The following is a 23346-nucleotide window of genomic DNA, read 5'->3' as shown; positions in this document are numbered from 1 at the left end:
GGGGCTATCTTACAGAAGCACTGGCTGAGTTCTGAACACTTACATACAAACTGATTTTGTCTTAACATTGCGTTCACATTATATTTAGTCAAGCTTAGTGGAACTATAACACCTAGAACAGAGTTAGGTTTTCACCTAGCTAATGCACTGTCAAGGGTTAGGGCCACTAAACAAGTGGCAGACACTCTATTATCCCCTCTCCCTTCCCCATTCCCAAAAACACACACCTGCCCAAAGAACCAAGTGCAGAGTTATGTTGAACATTGATGTTTTTCACCCCTCCTTGCTCCTATTTCCTCTCCTCTGTCTTTTCTTTCCATTTCCACCTCCTGTACAAGAAATTGCTCCTTGTAGTCTGGTGCCCTCTACTGCTTCATCTCAAGTACAGGACACAGCATATTTTTGCCCTTTATTATGCAGCCTCTGTCAGGATCCAGAGTCAAATGGTAGAGGGAATTCCACTATGCTTACTTCACACTGTCTGCAAGCCCTTACCAGATCCCATTAATTGTCACACCAGTGGAAATCCTGATCCCTTCTTACCTCCACATTCTTCTTGGATACACTCCCACAATCACAGAACAGTTTAGTTTAGAAGGCACCTTAAAGACACACCTGGTCATGGGCACGGACATCTACTAGAGCATGTTGCTCAAAGCCCTTGTCAACCTGGCCTTGAACACTTCCAGAGATGGGGCATCCACAACTTCTTTAGGCAATCTCTTTCAGTGCCTCACCACCCTCAATGAATAATTTCTTCCTAGTATCTGATCCAGATATACATTTTTCCAGTTTGAAGCCATTACCCCTCATCCTATCCCTACACTCCCTGATAAAGAGTCCTTCCCCATCCTTCCTGTTGGCTCCATTTAAGTACTGGAAAGCTACCATAAGGTCTCCTGCCCAGGGCTGCCCATTTCCCTACTTCCTGATAAGGGGGTGTGTGGTACCTTTACATTCAGGAAAAGACTTAGTGGGGACAGTGTGTGTGTGGTGTTACAAGAAGCCTGCAACATATCCACATGTGTAGGGAACCATCACATGGCACAGAGAGCAGAACAATGTCAAGACCTTTCTCCTCTTCTAGCCTTTCAGAAGAGCCCATGTTTCACGTGTGATTGAGGGGTTGGAAAGGCTGAAGAAGAGCCAGAAAGGAAGAAGCCATGAGCTGCAGGGCTTGAACTTATTCCTTCCCTAATACTGTAGCCCACCTACCACGCTCAAGCATCAGAAACAGGGCTGGAAGAAGTCTCCAGAAACTATTTACATAGCTCCTAGTTGGGAGAAGGTAAACAGTACTTAGACATAAAAGACATTTCACCAGACTGCTCAACTGTTTCAAGTCTTACCACAAAACTCCCCTGCATTTTTTTTCCACATGATAACTTAACCTCCATCTCAAACTTCACACAGATTAAATCACTGACTATAACCTCTCTACATGACACATATCTCATGCAGATACTAACAGGGTACCTGAGTAATTGTTTTTTCCCACTCTCACACATGCATGGCAGCCTTTTGTATTCTGAGAAGTCAGGTATATAGGCAGCTTAACTATTTGGCTACAACTTCTTAAACTTGCTTCTTTACAAAAGGTCTACTGAGCATTCTAAATATGGTGGGACTAAACATGAAGTAAGTGGGAGATACTGCTACTAACAAATCCATTTAGTAGAGGTTAACATTTTGCATCATAAATTTACTCCAGATCTGTGTATCAAACTTGGCTCCCACAACCCCAGATTTCAGCAGATAACTGCATGACAGGATTCTTGTAGCATATGGAATTAAGTCTTTGACTTAGACACTTTTTGCTTATGCACTTAACTAAGGTTTACTTTGTTACAATACAGGCAAAAATCCCCAACCAACCCATCCAGAACTAACTTAGAAATTTAACTGAATCACCCAACTTCATCAGTTGTGCCTGCCTTGAATTCAATAGAGTGATTCTTCCTTCATAACCATCAGAACATTTATCAACCCAGTTTAAGGCCAGATTCAAGAATTTATTCTTTCTTTCTAGTTTTTCTGAATTACTCAGTCTTTCACAGTCTATTTAAGGCTCAGTGACTTGCAAAGAACCATAATCTTTCCTTGAAATTGACTGTACAAAGGAAACCTGCAAAATACATTTTTTGCATCATAAGACCAGCACACTAATATGCAACAGCATTTCTTGTGCAGTATCTGCAGCTGAGATGGAGAGGATAGAGTGGCTTTTAGTTTGAACTCAGAAGCTATTTATTCAATCACACTAGTATGAGCTGATGTTATATGACTGTAACAAATGTCACTGACTTAAGTGTGGCACTGAAATGCTGCCTAAAGGATATTATGAAAGAGAAAGTAGGACAGACAGTGGGAATTTAAAGAGCTTCCTGAGCCTTGGTTGTATTTTGTATTACTGCTTTTCTATGAATATGTTTTCTGAAAGTATCCAGGAGCAGCTTCCTGTGTTTATAAAAGTCTACATCCATTTAAAAACAAATCCATATTAGACTCGAATTTACTGATCTTGCTCTTGAAAAAGAGAAGCAATAGCATTTATAAACATACAGGAAGCACTCTAAGCACTCAAGTCACCCAAAATAATCATATTTTATCTAGCAAAAGATCACTAAAACAGTAAATTCTAACATTTTCCTAAAAGAGATAACTGCAGTTAGCAATTTCAAGTTACAAATTAGTAAACATCCCAATTCTCCTTTTAGTACATACAGATTTACTTTTTACAGAAGTATCAAGCTTCTGAATATAAAATGGATGACAAAAGAATTCAGAGACTGAGCTAGGATGTGAAATTCGCCTACAGATTAAAAACCTGAATAAACTATTCAGCCACGATCCAGCTTGCACAATGGAAATGAACTGATAAAGTGTTTAACTTTCTAAATCCCTTCAAGAATCAGTCCTAGAGCTCTTAGGAGCTATGCAGCATTTTCAGCATTGCTCACTACAGTATTGTCCAACGACCTTTTTTCCATCAATATCTCTGTTTGTTTTAATCGCAGTCCAAAGCGGCAACCCAACTGACTGCTCCTTCCCAGCTGCACTGACTTCACTTTAGGAGTTCAGGTTCAGTACCAAAAATCAGGTGTTTCTCCATAACTGTAGTTTCCACACAACAGAGCAGAGGTGTACATTTACCCTATTTGCAGAGGACTACCTTGGCGTGTCTGGAAGATCACATAAGGCATGTTGCACTATTTTTTTACTACAGGTAACTAGAGGATTATCTATTTTTATAACTGTTTCATAGTTTGGTTAAGACTTGTTATCCTAAATCAGTACCATTCTTCCAAGGCACTTGATATTGGCACATACTCATCTCCACTGGGTTGGTACACATAGCACAAGTTGATTTTTGTAATTGATGTATTATTATTCCAATTTACAGCTTAAGAACCTGTGCCATTCATCCTTGTGACTACCCATATCAATATTAAACTCAAATAAAGACTCTGCAGAATGAAGGAAAAGGTAAGCACTCAAAGTGAGATAAAGTCACAGTTATAGGAAAATGTATTTTAGGAAGCAGCAACACAATTGAACACATGTCTAACCTTGAAATGGTACCTTCAAGTTACCCTAGCTGTGAAACACAATTTGTTGGGTCACAGAATAAAACAGCATCTTAAAAGAACCACTTCAGTTGCTGCTGGTTAAAATCATCCACGTGAACTCAATCTTACATGCTTCAATGCAAGCAAAAGGCAGAAGATCACAGAATCACAGATATGGCAACACAAGCGCCCTATACTAGCAATAAATGCTGCTTCTATATGCCCCTTTCAAAAGGCACACAACTACAGCTGCTGGCATTAATCACATCATAGTTCAGGACCTGTTTGTGTCTTTCCTGTTATATTTAATTGTTTTCCTCTTATTGAGCATCAAAGATGTCTCCCCAGGGACATGCTCAGAACACTGCACACCATTGTTTCAGGAATAGCCTGACAGCAAGATGTGAAAACATCTTGCCAAGATGAAAACAAAACAGGGAACAAGGCAGCACCCAGTGCTTTTCTTAGCCGCAAGATATAATGTCCCCACCCTCTGGGAAGCACACAGTCCTTCTACTGCTTGCTACACCTGGAAGTTAAGACCTCTCTTCCCAATGGCTTCTAACCAAAGTATGCCTTGGGCAATAGCTACCTGAGAACTACCAGCTCTCATCTCATGGAGTGATTGCTTGCGGTGCCTGCTGTGGAGAGCAGCAGTTTCTGTGCAGGAGATTTAAAACATTAAACACATCATTTTTAGCATTTAATGTTCCCTCAAGTCTCTTCTGTCTAAGCTAAAAAAAAAACAAACGGAAGACTTGCATCTTATCTTAGTTGGGCAGTGGGCAGGGAGGGAAGGAAAGAAGGCTCTCTTGACAAACTGGTATCTCAGGTAACTGCAGTCTTCACTGGGGTATACCATAACTTACTGCAAAGATCAAAATCTCTATGTGAGACTAATCCCTTCGAAAGATTTCTAACTACAAACACTTCCACTAGTAACCTTAACAACTGCAGCAAGCAAAATATTGACTGCGCATTACACATGCGTCTTGTCATCTTTGAACCTATGCCCTAGCTAAGAAGTCCTTCCTGAAGCACAGGAATACAGGTTTAAAGACATCATACTATTCATTTCATAGTAGAACCTTTTTTTTTTCAAGTGGAAAAATTTCTTCATTTGACAAGCAAATTAAGCAAGATTGCATAGCAGTATTTGTGGAAATATACAAGCTTTGATTTTATACTGACTGGACAACGAGTGGCCCATGCTTATGGCTAAGAAAAGCAAAGTTGTTTGGAGTATAATAAATTGCAACTGGTTTTGTAAGTAACTTCAACCATTCTTCTGCTGTAAATATTTTTTATGTCCCTGCTTTACTACTTCAGATATCTGAAAAGGCTTAGCATAAAGTATATTCTTGCAGTAAACACAAATTTTTAGTATCTCAGGTGTTACTGATATTAACAATATTCACAAACAGATAAAAATGAAGGTCACTGAAATGCCTGGGAGTCTAAAAATATTACTAAAGAAATCATTAATGAGTATTATCCCTAATTTTCTACTGACAGACTGCTAGTTCTCTTTAAAAGGATGAGCTTTCACTAAAAGAATTTCATCACAGATGTTCCCAGCTGTCTTGTTTCCTGCCTAAGTATTTCCAGAACAACACATACAAAGTGTTTACACAAGCATCTCAAAGACTTTTTGCTTGCTATAAATATATAAAGGAGCATAATACCATGACAAGATGTAGCAAAGCTAAATTTAGCAAGGAGATGAACACAAGATACAGAATTATTAGTGCCCCACTACAACCACCAGACATCAGTGAAGGTGATACCAATGGAACATTCATAAATAGCAACTGTAAAGAAATACCTCAGACAGATACAAACCAGGTTATTTAAGGTGGATTATTTCTATGTTTGAGTATGAGGACAGGCTACAAGAGCTGTGGCTGTTCAGCCTGGAAAAAAGCTGCCCCAGAGAGACCCTATAGTGGCCTTCCAGTGCCTGAAAGGGGCCTACAAGAAAGCTGAGAAGGGACTTTTTAAAAGTGCTTGTTCTAATAGGATGAGAAAGAATGGCTTAAAAGTTGAGGAATGTAGATTTAGACTGGACTATTAGCAAGAAATTCTTTACAGTTAGGCTGGCAAGACACTGGAACAAGTTGCCTGGAGAGGTCATGGATGCCCTCTCCTTGGAGGTGTTCAAGGCCAGGCTGGGTGGGACCTTAAGCAGTCTGGTCTAACATAAGGTGCCCCTGCCCATGGCAGGGAGTTTGGAACTAGATGGTCTTTAAGGTTTATTCCAGCTCAAATAATTCTTTCATTCTGTGAAATTGAATTTGTTTTCCAAATTAAAAAAAAAAAAAGTTGTACTGCTGATGCTTTCACTTTTCAGAAGACCAAATATTTTCTTCTCCCTGTAGCATGGAGAACAGAAGTGACACTCCATGAACCAGACAAAGTAATGGGGAAGAGCACTGGAACTCAACATGGTTAGATAGGTGCTGGTTACACAACTGTAGTCTAAGTCATCAATAACTCCACAATGCTAGCTTACCATTATTACTGTGTTAAAGATCAACTGCTTAATGGCCTCTCAAAAATAAGATTTAATTCAGCCAAATCTTTCTGACAACCACACTATTCCATTGGTCCACAGAGAGCAGATTGTTCTTCTCTAGACCTATTAGAGCTAAAGATGATCTCAGCAAGCCAAACAGCTTGACCAATGCAGTCTTCACTGTATTTTGTTCTCAGGGAATATAAGGGATGGGGACTGCTGACAGATAATTTTTCAAGTTAGTTTTGGTACAATATTTGGTGAAATACCAGCACTCTTCCTAGCAGTATCAACTTGATCAACTTCAGCCTGCTACTCTGGGATCAGAATTCTTTCAAAATACCAAAACCAGTGCAGAAGCTGTTTCATTACATGACACTAAATTAAGAGCCAGTTTCTATAAACAGAAACTGTCACCTCTTGCCATCAATTGCAATCAGTGTGACCAGACTGGTCTCTATCTTTTCCGTACTGCCACCACAGTACTTAGCAGACAGTCGTATTTAATTAAAGATGCTACAAATATTTTTTTCTCTCTATTCCATTCCCACATCAGAATTTTGTCTCTTTTGCCAACAACAGAGACTAACACAAAACAGTGAGCCAACTGGCTGCAAATACATTGCATTCTAGCACTGAAATTTCATGCTATTGTTTTTCTCAAATGAAAAAAGCTACCACTTTATGCCTTAGAAAGTTCAAATAAAAAGGACTTAGAATAAGCAATAATGCTTTATTTGTTTGAATACTGCAAGTCATTTCTACTACAATAACAGATTTGTTTGCACAAGCTGCAAAACTGGTAGAGGCAGCTTTTAGAAGTTTAAGTCCAGTTGTACCATGCTGGAGAACCCTTGAATTTAAAAGCTATGAAGGTTTTTATGCATCGCTGTTTTTTACCTGTCACTTTCAAAGCTCAATCTGCTTCACAGCAAACAGCAGTTGCAGCCAGACCCTTTTCACCTATTAGGCATATCAAGTGGGAACAAATGCACACTTAGAATATGCAGTGATATTAGCAGAGATAAGGTGCTAGGTCTTTTGTATTTACCCTCCAATTCACTATTCTTCTGTGAAGTTGACCTTGAGCCAGTAAGTCCATTTATTTCACAGTGACAAATATTTTAAGGCATCCTTCACATAATTACTCCATTTTGGTGAAAGAAAAACAAAATCCAGAATCACTCAGAGAAGGCAAAAATGCAAAAGCTGCCATGTCTCTGCTTTTCACAGCACTCTAGATCTTTCTCCAAAGATTTTTTTTTTGAGCAAAAACCCTCATCTACATTTATTGTCTTCCTTAAATACTTGCACAGCTTAAGTTGCAAAAAAAACATGACTAAGTTTAAAAAAAAAAAAAGCCAGAATCAAACCATTATTTGCAAAGGGTTTTGATGATTTGGTTTTGTGAGAGGTTTGTTGTTATTTGGGGTGTTTTCTAGCAGCTTCTTTCTGCTAGCCATGCTTCCTTTGGAAAGCACTAGAATTACCTTCACTTTATACACCCACTGTAAATGCATCAATTGGATCATCCTTGTACAAATGATACTTATAATGGAGCCCTAGCATCTGAAAGTAAGAACCTCCACCTAGCTATCACCTACATGCCTGCTGAAGCTATGATCTCTTAAGACTGAAATCAAGTAGACCAAACAGGTCATTTAATAGCCAGTCTTGAACAGATGAAGTCAAGAACAAGGTCTCAAGAGGAATATGATCAAATCTAAAATCCCTCATAACAAATAGTTTCCAGCTGTTCAGTTTCTTTTGCTCAGAATAGATAAGGTAGCTTTTCTTCTGATTTTTCCCTTGATGACACATATTTAGCATACTCATCCTGTACCAAATCTATCAAGCAGACTTTGGATATTCTACAGAATATTTGGTACAGTTGACTGTGTTGGGTATCTTTCTACAGTTCTATATGGAACTGTCATGTCAGACATTCATCGGTACCTAGCTACTCTTCAAAGGAGAAAAAATACAAAGGCATATGAACAGCAAAACAAACACATGAGGATTTTATAATTCTTTAAGAGCATTCCTTTGTGATGCACAGAAGTAATTTGATAGTTCCCAATATGATCTGAAGCATTATTTGGGGAAGAAATTGTATTGGAAAAGGATGTTGTAATCTTAAAGAAACAGGTCTGTGATGATTGCTTGCTGCTGTTAGTATTGCTGTAATGACATCAGCTACTGTTGACCTCTGAGACATTGCTTATTCCCAAGGTAATAGAAGAACTAAGTTTAGTAAGCAAGGGAAGTCAGCAGAGAGATAAGAGTACTGCTTGTTTAGGGGAAGAAAAGAAAGAGCAGCAAGAAGAGCTAGGTGAAAATCCTGAGACAAGACAGTTTACTACAAAAGCAACAGTACAGTTCAGTACACAAATCTTGAAGAAAAAAGGCACAAGAGCTTTGGCCTCCATTTGCAGCACTAGTTCTTTCCCTAGAATTTTGTCTTTATGCAAGAGAAAGTGTAACTCAAAATTATTATTCTGTATCAATCAAAAGAATGTCCTTCTCTGACATTTTATATAGAATCACAGAGATGATGATTTACTCTGTCACACCACTGATGCATGAAGAGTGTAACAGCACTTCAGTCACTCTTGGCTAAAGATTCTTCATGGTTTGATAAGAGTAGTACATGTTGTATTTCACCACTGAAAAACACTGATTCATACTTAACTTATAATCCTGTTTATGCATGCCAAGTGTTCAGATTTTTGCTGCAGTTACTTGCTACAAACGCAATTTATAATTCACAGGATGGGTCAACTATTTCCTGAAGCATTTTGGTGGTTTTGCTTTGCTGAAGAGCACACTTGTATACAACTAACAAGGCAGGTATACACACTTCCAGTGACCTAAAGATGATGTTTCAACGTCTGTCTGCTTTGAAAAGGAGAATTAACTTCTAGACAGTGTAGAGCATACAGCAATGGAAGTAAGACATCAGACAACAAGCTGATTTACGTTAAGAAACACTTCACATTTTACACCAAATTTCTTCTGGATGTATTCCAATCTTAGAAAAATACCCATTTTTATTTGGCGTTCTCTAAGCAGGCTGCATGTTTATGTAGCAAGGTGGCTGAAGTCTCCAGTTACCTTCAGAGCTCCACATGTTAAAGACATAAGCAGTGCACACATACTCCAGCCCAAGGACCCATTTAAATACAAATGCAATGACAAATCCAGACTAACACCAGTGTTAACAACTGTGTCCAGCTATACTATGTACTGTGAAGAAACTGGCAGGCTACTACAAAATATGCCCATATCAGAACAAAAACTCAAGAGCAAGTTCCATTCTCTTCCTCCCAATAGTGCTTACATCCTCATTTTACCAAGTTACTGTACCAAAACCCAGACAGGACATGGTAACAGAAGAATCCAGCTTGCCCTGTGCTCTAGACGAGTTTAAAACTCTACATTTCAAGAGCTGGCATAAGTATTTCAAGGATGCTCTGTTATACAAGGTGAAGGATAAAATCCATGATAATGCTTATTAAAAGAACAATCTACACAAAACCTGGAACTGGATATTACTTACATAACACCTACATATTCACATTCCTATGTCAAGATGGAAATTCCTTTTTCCAATTACCCTCTGCCTTATTTGTTGACGCAGTGCCTAGTTTATGCTTATGTGATTTTGGAACCAAGCCACTTAAACCACTGTAAGAAAAGATATTCGTACTGGCACTGCAAAACCAAACATGGCCCCTGGCATTTGACACAAAAATCTCCTCATAAGCGAACAACAAACAAAAAAACCCACCAACCACAAACCACCAAACCCACAAAATCCCTTTTACACTGTAATAAACATTGTGATTTTCTGGCCTACTGTTGCTGAAATAATCACTAACAAGCATCGATGCATTTCACTGTTTCTAACCCCACAGTATATCTATACATAATTGCACTTTCCACTACAGAATATGACCTGGTTTTCAGATGCCCTACTTTTGGGGCATACTCAGCTCTAGCTAACCACTGGTCAGCTTTCTGCAAACACACTGACTTCCTACAAGGCAGAGACAGCAAAGCAGAAAGAGGACTAGGCAATAACCTCTCTAAGCTTTCAGTGCTGTACCATTAGCCTGTACATATTGCACAGAGAAAACACAAAGGTCTATTCAGCACTTCTTATTTAAGTGAAGTGTTGCTTAACTGGAGTACAAGGCTAGCAATTTATTTTACATGCTGTTTTTAACAGAGGCACCCTGCAGGCAGGTTTTGCTTTACCATCCACCTAAATATCACAAATGCATTCTTACCATTGGAAAATTCCCTTGACAGATCCACTCACATGCACTTTTTTTTTTCCCCCCAAAAAATGATACCCATTTCAGCAGCAGTTGATGACCATTACCTGTCTTCCTGCCTTCCCTTTCAGGCTTTGTCCCTGGAATATGTGCTACTTGGAAATTTCATACTGTTAGCTATACCAGAGATTGAAGTACATGCACAAAGATGCCCTTACATAAGAATTTTTACCATCAAGGTACTTTAGCTTAAAGCCATGCAAGCAAGCTGCAAACAGAATCCTCAACTGCATTTGGATAGTCAGCCTGTGTTATATTCATAAACGAACCCAGAAACTGGATTTACTTTGACAAGGATAAGTAACGACAATGCAAATGGTTTAAGCTGCTACACAGAATGCCAAGACAGGAAGGAAAGCTGGTAGAACTAAACACCAGAAAATAAAACCAGAGGGTGGTGTTCAAGAGAGAAAGGAAATGATTGAGAGGAAAAGCTTCTGCAAAACTACTTTATGTAGCTCCTTGCTACTCCCGAAATGCAAGAAAATTATGAACAGTGCAGTGAAGAGAAGGGATTATGTAACTAATATACAGGCTGCCATACATTTCCCTAGATGTCATGCACCTTAGCCAAAACAAAACCACCAAACAACTGCTAACCTTCACCAAAATGACACATGTATGTCCAGGGACAAAGCTCAGCTAACAGAATTTTGTTCCTATTCCACATACTTGCTCTATTTGCTTCACCTGCTACTGAAGATGAAAATTAGGTCACATACAGGTGAGGATTTTGTGGTGAGTTTTTGGGTGGTTTTTTTTTTTTTAATGTTGTTGTTTGTTTAGGGGTTTTATTTCTTGTTTGGGAGGTTGTTTTCTTGTTTGGTTGGAGGTTTTTTCGGGGGTGGGGGACATGTTAACCACACACTAGACACAAATGTTTCTACAACTTCATACATTTCAGGTTCAGCACAAGTGAGTGTAAGTTCGCTTGTTCTACTTGCAAATTAGATGGCTTTGAGGTAACATAGATATAGATATCTGTTATCATACAAGTATTCAAATGTTTCTCCCAGACCTAAAGCCACACTGTGATAGCCTATATGCATACCACTTCCCTCCCCATTCTGTCCCCCCCTCCCATCTTCCCCCCCCACCATATCCCACTCCCCCTAGTCAAGGTACAGAAAAAAATATATATATATATATTGCTTCCAGCAAATAACCATTAAAATGATCAGATAAATATTTAATAGCACAGACTTCCTGATGCTATTTTTGGAGTTCTGCAAGGAAAGAGCAAATTCCAATTTGCATTTCATAAACAGAATCACCATCTTGCAGAGAAGCAGCTTGGGAACGAGTGCACACGCTCACAGAGACTCTGAATAGGAAACTTCTTTGATCGAGTCAGACTTCTGCATCAAACTGCAAAACTTTCATGCCCAGTAGGATGTTTATTTGCTAAAAATAAGCCACTGCTGAAGTAAACAAGCTGTTCCCTCAATGCATGCACTAACCATTACATAAAAGCCCCACAAACCTGTATGAAATATAACAGTGCTTTTCCTGTAGCCAGAAGGTAGACGAATGTTTCGGAGCAACCCCTTTGCTGTCAGCCGCACACGCATGTTGGATAAGGAAAATTTTGGGGACCATAACATGTCTTCAGCGCAGTTGGAAGATAAACAAGCAAGAAATAGCCTCCATGTACTGTCACATACTATGTCTTTAAATCACTACCGGCAGAAGTGACTGATTCTTGCTGAAGAACACAGGCTTGAACAAATAATCAAGTCTCCATTCCTTAGCTCTTACTCCTTACGAACAGACAAGCAAAAAAACTAAAAGAAAAACCAGCAACAGCAGATATCCACAGTGTAAATGCTGCTGGCAGCTTCTCTTCACCAGATGTTGTGGAAACAAAGCTTGTCCTCTGAATAAAATCGACTTAGTGATGGGGAAAACCAACAGCCTCTGAATTGCATCACAGTTTGATGCTTAATCTGCTGTGGGACTCGGCGGGCTGGGAGCTAGAAAAGGAGAAAAAGGAGGAGGAGGGAGAAGGAGGAAGTGGGTGGTCTCCCCAGCTGAATATATCATCCAGCAATGTCACAGACCATGTAATTGTTCTTTGGAGACTGTTAAGGACATGATTTCAATAGTCCTGGAGGCATATTTCAGATCTCTTCTCCAAGAATCCTTTTGGGGTGTTGTTTGGTGGTTTTTTTTTTTAAAAGCAGTTTCTTTCAACTAATTTATTAAAACAGATTTATCAGCTAGCAGTTAATGCCAAGAGAAACTCTGGTAGAAAACATTATGTCAACATTTAAAGTCTTTACAAATCCACAAGCACATCTATTCTCTTAAGAACAATTCAGTATTTGAGATCTGCTTTAGGGAAATGCTGTTTAGCTTGGCAGCTCAGTGCTGCAGATGCTTCCATTCATCAGAAGAGGAGCAACAAAGTAGGCACTAATTTCATATTAAAATAGATCTCTGCCAGATGGGTTTTAAAGGCACCCAAACAAGCAGTGGTACAGGAGTTCCTTCAAAAAGTATTTTTAATCACTACTTACTGAGCTCAGAAGTTGGTCCTTTCCAGCTGCCACTAGCAAAATTAAAATGAAAAATAGAAAATAAAAGAGGAGCGGAGTTAACTGTTCAGCAAAGATCAGGAAAAAGAGTCACCTATTTCACCTATGACTGACTACAAATACATGCACTGACCACCTCACTATGTGAAAGAACAGTCACTACTTCACCTAGTTAGTGGCTGCCTTGTCAGGCACAGACACCACCCAAGCACCTCACAGCTTGTGCAGGAAGCAAGACAGCAAGAGCTCAGACCTTATTTTGAGCTGCTTGAAGAGCTGCTCTCCACAGCCTTTCTATCCTTTTGGAGACTGTAACAAAATTAGGTAATTTTCCGTTGATTCTGCACTTCGACCATTTCACCAAAACACAACTAATGCCCTCTAGCACCTACTCTTCTGACAGTTTTTCCAGTTGCAGAAACCATTAACCCAACTTGCTCTGAAGCAGACATAACCCAAAGTAAATATAATCACACTGACAAGTCTCATCCCAGCAGAGTCTTGCCTTTCTTCTTTTTACCATAAAAGCTGTATTTTTACAGCATGTCTTACTTAAAATGCATAACACTTAAATTTCTCTAATGGTTGTTTACCACATCAGCTAGAACTACAACAGCATTTCATTCCTTAATCTTGGTCTCTGCCTATCTGCAACATCACACAGGCCAGTGCAGTGTTATGTTAATAATACAGCTTAAGTAGAGCAAGAGAGCTGCAGCCCAGCATTGAGACTGTTAGACCTGTCAAGTCAACCTTCACAGCGTACTGCAGAGGAATGCTGCTGAATGTTTTATGATCACGTACCAAAATATTTCACAACACAGTGATGTACCACCAACTCTGAAGTACTGTAACAAAACCATTCAAAATAAGCACAAAGACCGTAAATTAGCTTTTTTGTTTAGTTCCCAGGGCAGTCTCTGCACACAGCAGGGCATGCATGTCATTACTGCTACAAAATCCTCATCTATTCCTTCACGTCTGAAGAGCTTTGGTGCTAGAAATGATTGCCCATTTATCTTTCCAACAGTCTGCAGATCCAGAGCCTTCCCTAATCCAACACTCTTATCAAAGACATTGTCTCCTTTCTGTACTGAAGGATTATGATGCTTGGAAACACACTCAGCAGTAAACCAGAAGGCACATTAGAAGAGCCTTGCACATGGAGCATAGTTCATCAGACCATCTCTTCAAATATTAGGTACGTCTTGTCAAATTCTCTCTTCAAGAAGGCACCCTGATATTACTGACCAGGCCTACAGCCAGTCTTCAAACATTATTCAACACCCAGCCATACCAGGTTTTATCCTCCTGCCAGGGCATCCACAGAAACTAGTATGTGTCTTCCTCCTGCCCCAAACAGCTCATCAAGGGAGGAACTGCTCCATGTAGTAAGTGTTCTCACATTATTCCAATCTGATGATCTCTCAAAGGCAGAAACAGTCTAATTAGGTTAAAAACAACAAAAAATCTCACCCCCCCAAAAAAAAAAAAAAAAACAAAAAACAACAAACCACCAACACCAGACCACAAGCCTACAAACCAACACCAAAATCCCCACACCCCAACCACCACCACCACTTCTCATCTTTGCAATATCACCTGTGAGAAAGATAAAGAATTTCTCATTAGCCTGTAAACTAGAGAAGTGGAGAAACAGGCTGTAAAGATACCTATTGTGTCACAATACCTTTTTGAAAAAATAAACTAAATTTCTTATTGGAAGAAAATGCTTTTCTAACTTCTCAAGGTGGAATCCTGTTAAACACCCCAAACCTAAACTACATCTGCTTTATGCAGAAGTAGACCCATCAGCACTAATAAAAAAGCAAATCATGCATGTTAGTTTCTTCTAGATCCCAACACAGACAGCTCTGACAGCAGCCAGCCAGAGGATTGTCCATCTCTTAAGCAGAGAACAGCCCTGAGGAGGGATTTAACTTGCAGAGAGTTGCCTCCAAAAAAGCCTTTCCAGAGCTCTGCATTACAGCACGGTACACTTTGCTGTGGTGACCATGCATCTGCTAGTGCCATTCCCTTCGCTCAAGTGAACAGCACCTCCATGTGTGTGTTTGTACTCCTATGATTACTACCACTGCCTGTGCCAGCAGGGTACAATGCCAGCATGTAAGCTATGGGATCTTAACATAGCGCACCAAGAAAATGCACTGTCTACATTGCATGCATTACAGGAGGATCAGAGGTCTTTTTCTATCTTGACACTGAATAAGGGTGATAGAAAATAGCATCAGAAAACACCAGAACAAATAGGACAAAATCAAAAATTATACACAGCCCAGACAGAAAACAAAAAGGAATTGCCAGATTTTATTTACTAGCCCCTTACTAGAGACTATGTTCAACATGATAAAGGAGCATGTTTGTGACCATGCAATTGAGTCCAAGTTGCTGGATGCATCAATACCTGATGGCATCATCAGACTGACAGTGGGGGCTAGACCTATTTTAACCCTAACAGATTTAGCACACCTGCCATTCCCTGGAAACTTCAGCAATGTGACAAGAAAGGACCAAAAGGCACTGGCATCTGTAGGACCTTAAGTTCTCACTCATGAGGCTGTACTTTTATGTGTTTATACTGTCCCTGTCCCTCTTTCTACATTCAAGAATCCTTAAGAAAGCTATCAGAGCGCAGTTAAGTGTCTCACTGCAAAGTATTCTAAATCAGAAGTTAGACCTTCAAATTTGAGATGCCTGTATAGAAGGCACCTGGCTTCATGTCGTAAGACAGCATGGGCAGTACAGAGCAGATGGATTTTACTGGCATGCTTTATCTCAGAAAGAAAGAAAGAGGCAAGAACCTCGAGCCTACTGAGAGCCAAAGGGTCATCTGTGTCCTTGTTTTTATTTCTGGAAAATGACTTCCCCTCTCCACTTCCCTGGGACCAATTTGCTCTCGCCAGCACTCCAATTTGAGAAGCTAACCTTCCTGCAGACAACAGCTTCTGCTGCCATGCCAAATGCAGCTTGCAGTCAGGACTCATTTTAAACTCCAATCTTTACCTGAATTAAAAAGCAAACCTCCTCCTGTCTCAGAACAGCAACTAAATATCTTAAATAATTTACATTTCTCTAGTAGACAGAAGCTTTTAATCATTATAAATTCAGCAGCCTGTCAAACAGAAGGTTATGCTGTAATGGATTCTCAGGCAAACAGCTACAGGAATCAGGCTGGTGTGTGCCTTTCTCAAGCAACAGTGGCGGCATTTACATTGCACTCTGAAAATTAAGGACAGACACAGAACATTACAAGTATCATTTAATTATCAACTTCTGAGCAAAGGGAACAACAATCTATTTTCCATGTGTGGAATGTCCTTTCCAAGATGACATTTTTAGTAGACTGCCTCAGTCAACATCCTACAGTGCTTTGAAACAAAAACCCAACCAAGCCACCCTGCTGCTCTAGAACTGAGTAATGCCATGAATATAACGATAAAATGTCTTAAAAACATATGAAGCTCTAATCAGAAGTGTCAAAATCCAGCTACCTCAGGATTTGTGCTGTTCAGCAACAAGCTGGGTGTATGCATAAGCCCTTGTGAGCTCAGGCCTCAAGGACTGGAGGAAAAAAAAAGTGTTTCACTTCAGGTCACAGCCTACAGACCTTTCAGTTATTTTATACACACAACACTGATTTATGTGCACAGTGTGACTGCTCTTCATTTATGGCCTCACAACCAGACAGCCTCTACTGAAAAGCAACATGGTAAATATGGACAACTTAGACAAGTATGGCCTAAGACATGCTAATGGTTCATTAAAAAAAAAAAATTAAAAAAAAATCACAAAGCATATCAAATACAACCTGTACACATTTGTCTTGCTTATCTCTGTGGACTTCATATGCTTTATGCCCCAGGTATGCAGACAAAAATGCAGATATTTATTCATCTCCTAAGCTGTTTAACCACCTAGGACACATGACCCATGAGTTACACATCTCTGGGACAGTTCCCTGTTTTTTCAAGTGTCACATCAACTCATCTCCCGAACTAAAGTCACTGAAAGCAATTATGAGTAGTTACGGTAGCTGCTGAAAAACACCCTAAGAAATATAGGGGGAAAAAAAGGACTTAGAGAAGTCAGAAGAATCAGGTCAGGGGACTTCAGAATAACTTTAAAATTAAAAAATATATATATATATAGTGTATATATATATACTATATAGTAAGGGGACATTAAGAATCAGCTTTGAGATATCTCATACACCTCACCTTAAAATTAAGGAAGAGCCCAAGTACAACACACAATTTTACCCACTGTTTACTTCAAATACATAAAACAATGTACACAAACTAAGGGACTCCTGACAGTTAAAGAAGAAAACAAGCCAAAAAGCCTACGTGAGAAGTTGAGGAGAGATCCATATTGAAGTTTAACTGGAGAGGAAAGGGGTGAAAAACAAGTAAAGAAAGACCCAAGTACTAGAATAGCGTTCTAAAGAAGGCAACATACAATTTGGCATTGCACACAGCAACTCAGTTGGGAATAATAAAATGAAAATTGTTTGCTACTGGTCAAAATTCTCAAGTCTTAGCAAAAACTTACTGTCCTTCTAATGTTATGAAATCATGATAATGTAGACATTTTACAATTCAGACAGAACAGAATAAAGCCTCTGCCTAATTCTAACAATGCAGTCTGTAATTTCAAGCCATTAGGACAGACTTTCATGTTAGAAAAGCCTTGAACTCCAGCTCTCAACACTGGGAAGTTTTCTTTAAGCATCCCATCGACTGAACTGATACAATCTGTGGATGTCCATTTAAGCTGCCCACTCTACTCATGCAGAAGATTATCTACTCAGTATTTAGACAAGTGTGAGAAAATCTCAGCTCTGTGTTCTTCTCCAGTGTGGCTTGTTACTGTGAAACATCAAAATAAACACCATGGAAGAAAACTACAGACATTCCACCCAACATCAGAAAAAAAACACCACAAAAGTGAACTACAAACATTCCCTCTGTAGAAACTCAGCATGCTTTTATGTCACCAAGAGTTTGGAATGTGTCTGTGTAGAGCTGAAAAGTGAATTTCTCACAGAAGTCTGGAACTAAATAATAATAAGCATCTCTGAAATACGCAACTTACAATCCAGAAAACAGATCCTTCCTTAAAAGCATTAGCAGAAGAAACATGTCTAACAAGTGTGAAAACCATTTGGCTTATGCTACAAAAGGCCTTAATGAATGATGCTCTGGCACTACAGGAAAACTGATAGGACCCACATCCAGTGCTCATTGCTGGGGCTGTAAAAACAAACAAGCACACACTCAACTTTTTCATTCTGCTCATTTGAGAAACTGACATCAGAATACCACCATTTGAATATACTCTATAGCAAGTCTTGAGGTTTCAACATTCACTGTGTTTTCTAAAGATATCTATTGAAAGCTGTCCATGTTTTGGCTGGGATAGACTTATTTTTCTTTCTAATAGGTGGCAGAGTGCTGTATTTTGGATTTACTCTAAGAGCAACATTGATAATACAGTCATGCTTTAGTTGTTGCTGATTGGTGCTTAAAGTAAGCTTTTCATACTGCGCTATCAGTGAGGAAGCTGGAGATGCCCATGAAGCTGGGAGAAAACACAGCCAGAACACCTGACTCAAACTGGGCAAAGGGATATTCCATACCACAGAATGCCTTGATGAACAACAGAAAAAATAAAGAAACAGAAGAGAGTTGGCTGGGAATCTCAGGGACCAGCAGAGCATCCATTAGTGGGCAGTGAGCAACTGCACTGTGTATTGCTTAGTTTTTATATTCCTTTATCATTATTATAATTTTCCTTTCCCTTTCTGTCCTGGTAAACCGTCTGTACCTCAACCCATGAATTTTATCTTTTCTCCAATTCTCTCCTCCATCCCAATGTGGGGGAGTGAATGAACAGCTGTGTGTTCAACCAGGTTAAACAACACAGGCACAGGCAGCAGCGGTGATTTTCAGCATAAAACAACAGACAACTTACCCAAAAGTGTTAGTTTTCAGAAGATCAGGTTTGGGAAGAGCACTAGAACATGCATGTAAAGAAACTGATATACATACTTGATAGCCGAAGGGACCAATACAGAACACATTGAGACTGTTGTCATATGTCTCAGTTTTTTGCATCCCATTCTCTACCCTGATAAACATACTACCTCGGGGAAAACACTCAGTGCTTCAGAGTTTAGGGTGACATTCTCTGAACATGAACAACAGCCATTTACTTCAAATATCCATGGAGCACAGAAGTCCTAACCCAAGGAATTACATCCTGAGATTCAACTGCTGTACTATACTTTAGTTGGTAATGCTAGAAAAGTAACAGCTATTGGGTTTTAAAAGTTAACTCTTCAAAATAAAAATCTTTGTATCTCCCTAACAAATGTGTTCTATAAGAAACTCAAATTCACACAGATTTAGATTAATTCTGTGTTTATTTGCATACAAATGCGTCTATAGATGGCTCACATGCAATATCTACACCACTCATACAGCTTTGCTGTCTGTTTAGAAGACCATTTCTTATTGGCCTGAAGATACTCTAAGGCTAGATCACATGGGCAGTAGTTCAAAGTGTCCTCATAATTTATATAGAGGGCAAAACAGGTTAAAAACCATACTATATATGGCTTTTTAGTCCAATGCACAGTACAATATCTGCAAAAAAGATAGTTTAAGTCTGATCTTTTTGTTTCCTTTTTTGGAAGTGTAAAGCAAAAAGCAATCACCTAATTTAAGCTATTCAGCTCCTAGAATTTCCAATATTTAGAACATTTAGCTACATGAAGCTCCACTTAGAAGAGAAAGACTAGAGGCAAAGACTGACAAACCAAAAGCTGAAGTCCTTCACAGGAGAGACTGCAAATTCAGCCTCGACACACCTATACTGAAACACCTGATTAGAACTAGTCAGAGAACCTCCTGCCATGTGGAATACCTGGATCAAAATCCTCTCTGTTTGGCTCAGTCTCAACAAACACTGAAAACACTGCTTTTCTCCACTCAAAGCGCTTTAAGCACTGGACAAACCATTAGCTGTTAAGAAGCAAAGTTCTCCTCCTGGTTTTAAACTTCCCTGCAGAAGATATCTAGTTCATCCCAGTGCAGAGCAAGGAAAAAGCCTTGAAATATTTAAGATATTTACCCATTAAACTGTTTCCTGCATGATTCTTGAGGGAATTTATTTCCCATCAGTTGCAAAGCACAGTATTAGAACACGCTGAAAGAAAAGCGGAGTTGGTGCAACAACAGAAGATTTACTTGATGGGGAAAAACTCACAGACTAGCAGAGAATTATTTTTAAACAGAAAATAAACAAACTGATACATCAAACAAAATTACATAGACAACATTGGAATACTGTTTGTTTGAAAACTGTAACAGAGCTCTGCAACACATATTCTTTATCAGAATTGCTGGGAGTTTGAGATTGTGAGTTTGGTTGTTTGGTTTTTGGTTTTGTTTTGTTTTTTTCTTTAAAGGCAGTCTAAGACCTATGATTCTTTTTTAATGTGAATGAACAGTTGCCTGAATGGAAGAAAAATAATCTTGCATTTAATAACCTTGCACTTGCAATGGTGGATACTCAAGAGAAACAAACAAGTTCTGTCTATATTCTCTAGCAACAATCCTGGTAACATTTTAATACACTTTTTATGCTGTATAACATAACTGTCCTAAAATAAAAGCCAAAGAATAAATCTCCAAGTCGTGAGACAGAAGCAATTTGCTGGTTTTTTGCATGTTACTAGCTTGAGCACAAGCCCTACGAGGAGAGGCTGAGAGAGGTGGGATTGTTTAGCCTGGAGGAGGCTCAGGGGTGACCTTATTGCTGTCTACAACTACCTGAGGGGTGGTTGTGGCCAGGAGGAGGTTGCTCTCTTCTCTCAGGTGGCCAGCACCAGAACAAGAGGACACAGCCTCAGGCTGAGCCAGGGGAAATTTAGGCTGGAGGTGAGGAGAAAGTTCTTCCCTGAGAGAGTCATTGGACACTGGAATGGGCTGCCCGGGGAGGTGGTGGAGTCGCCGTCCCTGGGGCTGTTCAAGGCAGGATTGGACGTGGCACTTGGTGCCATGGTCTAGCCTTGAGCTCTGTGGTAAAGGGTTGGACTTGATGATCTGTGAGGTCTCTTCCAACCCTGATGATACTGTGATATGAGTTTTATGATCTATGCTAGAACTAACAGTCGAAGAACACTTCTTCCTGACATTTCTAACTCAGGTGAGCTTCCAAATTGTCCTGTCTTTGTTCTATGATTGACTGAAATCGTGATTAGCAAAGGCTAATTTGTTAATTCAGATTACACTACAGCATACAGCTTTCTAATTAAAATGTCCAAGCTTAATTCCTAAGGTGGTAGCTTTCCCTTTGGAGCTACCAAGGGAGAGACTGGCTCTTGTTTGGCTTACTGTACTTGAAATTATGCTTAACCCTCAGCCAGTACCAGCAATGCGAGATGTGAGTATCCACTGCATATGCACACTGCACTGCAACATACTGCCCAGGTATTAGAAGTAGGTCACTTGTTTTCTACAGAGCGGATTGGAGAAACAAAGCAAAGAGCACAAACCTTGTGCATTTTTATAGGCAGTTTTGCATATAGTTCAAACTTAAAGCTCACCAAGGCAGTATTATTAGTCATACTTACAATAAAACATCACAGTAAGTACACAAGCACTTTCTCCATTGAAATTAGCAAGTTAAGAAGGACAATAAGCACACTGTGCCCAAGAAGTTAATTTTGCCTTAACTTTGAAGCTAGTGCTGAAGCAATAGCAACACATTGCAGAATTTGTGGAAATGATTTGATCCACTGGAGTATCACCCACAAGAAATACAGAATTCACAGAAAGGAGCCTTGTGTTTTAACATAAACAAGGAATGAACAGCTGCAAATACATAAGTCTCTCCAGTTGTACAGGGATACTAACAGTATGCTGTGCCTTAACTTGTCAAGCAGATTCTGGCTTTTAAAATAATGATGCAGTGAATGGAAAATGGATAAAGAGCAGGGAACAGAGATAATAGCCTAGAAATGCCTTCTATTTTACCATCCTTGAAGTAATGTGAAAAGCGACATTAACAGCTGAGCTAGACACTTAATTAATGCCTGTAATCAGAGTCCTGCCACAAATTATTCCTGACTTCAGATGGAGCACACGGGCAAGAAACAGAAATGGAGTTACAACTCCCCACTGAATAAGGCTAGAAAACTGTAGAGTTAACTATCGCACTGAAAGAAAAGAACAGAAGCTTTACACTAACCAAAAATCACTAAAACAAAAGCTTCAGTATAATATCCAGGCCACTAAAAAGAAAAAAAGACAGTGAGCCTCATTCTACATGGTACCAGCTGGCATTATTTCAGTTCATTTCAGAAAAGATCATTTGTCTTCTCTTAAAATATAAGTCATTGTACTGCAGAACATCCAAGAAGCCACACAACATTTTTATTCAGCATGAACTATCTGCAATTGTGAAGACAGAAAAAGTCTTTCTTAAAAACCCCAAAACATTCTATCAGAAAGCTTTGCATTCACAAAAAGGAAGCAATAATAATGCCATGTACAAGTTAGAAATGTATTAACTTGAAAGTCTCATCCAGTTTTGGAAGCTGACTCAGTACAAGAAACAATTCAGGCTTATGAAGACTGAAAATTGAAACAGCTATTCAGCTGAAGGAAGTATGAGGCTGAAGAGCTTTTGCTAAAGAATCACAGAACTTGCAGTAAAGAGTCACAGAGCACTGGAATGGGCTTCCCAGACAGGTTGAGGAGTCTCCTCCTCTGGAGCCTTTCAAGGCCTGTCTGGATGTGTTCCTCTGTGATCTGTGTTAGACAGTATTGTCCTGCTCTGGCAGGGGGGTTGGACTGAATGATCTCCTTCGGTCCCTTCCAGCCCCTAATATTCTGTGATCCTGTAATTACAGCAAATTTAGAATTTATAGTTGTATTATATCCAACCCTGATGATACTATGATACTATGATATTTGATGCCATAAAAGCACTTCAAGACCATGTAGCTACAGACTTTACGATGTTGAAAAGATGAAATCACAAAAAAAGATACCAGTAATTGTTTTCCTATATGGAAAATAGAGAGAAAGTGCCAAGGTAAGTTTATGGGGGAAAGGCTAATCACAAGCAAGTGGAAAAGGAATTTCATATTCTGTTCCTAGCCCAAAAAAACTCAACTTTAGCATGAGTTTCCTTGACTGAGTTAGTCCAACACATTATGTTGCTGGCTGTATTCTTTGCACTTACGTAACAGAGCACGCAAGAGCTCATGAAGTTTAGTGTCAGGTTATACCTAAACTAACAATGGTTTGGTCAAGTACCAATACAAGCAACAAACCACCAGAACAAGCACTTTG

At 39.4% G+C, this 23346-nt stretch overlaps 1 protein-coding gene across 4 annotated transcripts in view; it reads right to left on the bottom strand.

The window, feature by feature from the left end:
* MTUS1 (microtubule associated scaffold protein 1) overlaps positions 1–23346 on the bottom strand; it is a 139561-nt gene that overhangs the window by 44968 nt on the left and 71247 nt on the right. Inside the window, exons 3-4 of one of the 4 annotated variants that reach the window (XM_064149056.1) lie at positions 19823–19853; positions 13530–13537 (exon numbers count right to left, since the gene is read on the bottom strand). The exons of 2 other annotated variants lie outside the window; for them this stretch is intronic. In XM_064149056.1, the coding sequence (XP_064005126.1) occupies positions 13530–13537; positions 19823–19853 (39 nt within the window). Of the gene's footprint in view, positions 1–11907; positions 12257–13529; positions 13538–19822; positions 19854–23346 lie in introns of those variants that run through there. One more of the 4 variants, XM_064149053.1, reaches the window with a different exon arrangement.

This window comes from Pogoniulus pusillus, chromosome 9 (assembly GCF_015220805.1).
Source record: "Pogoniulus pusillus isolate bPogPus1 chromosome 9, bPogPus1.pri, whole genome shotgun sequence".
NCBI lineage: Eukaryota > Metazoa > Chordata > Aves > Piciformes > Lybiidae > Pogoniulus > Pogoniulus pusillus.
Note: the sequence above shows the minus strand (reverse complement) of the source record. Positions and strands in the feature narration are given on the sequence as shown.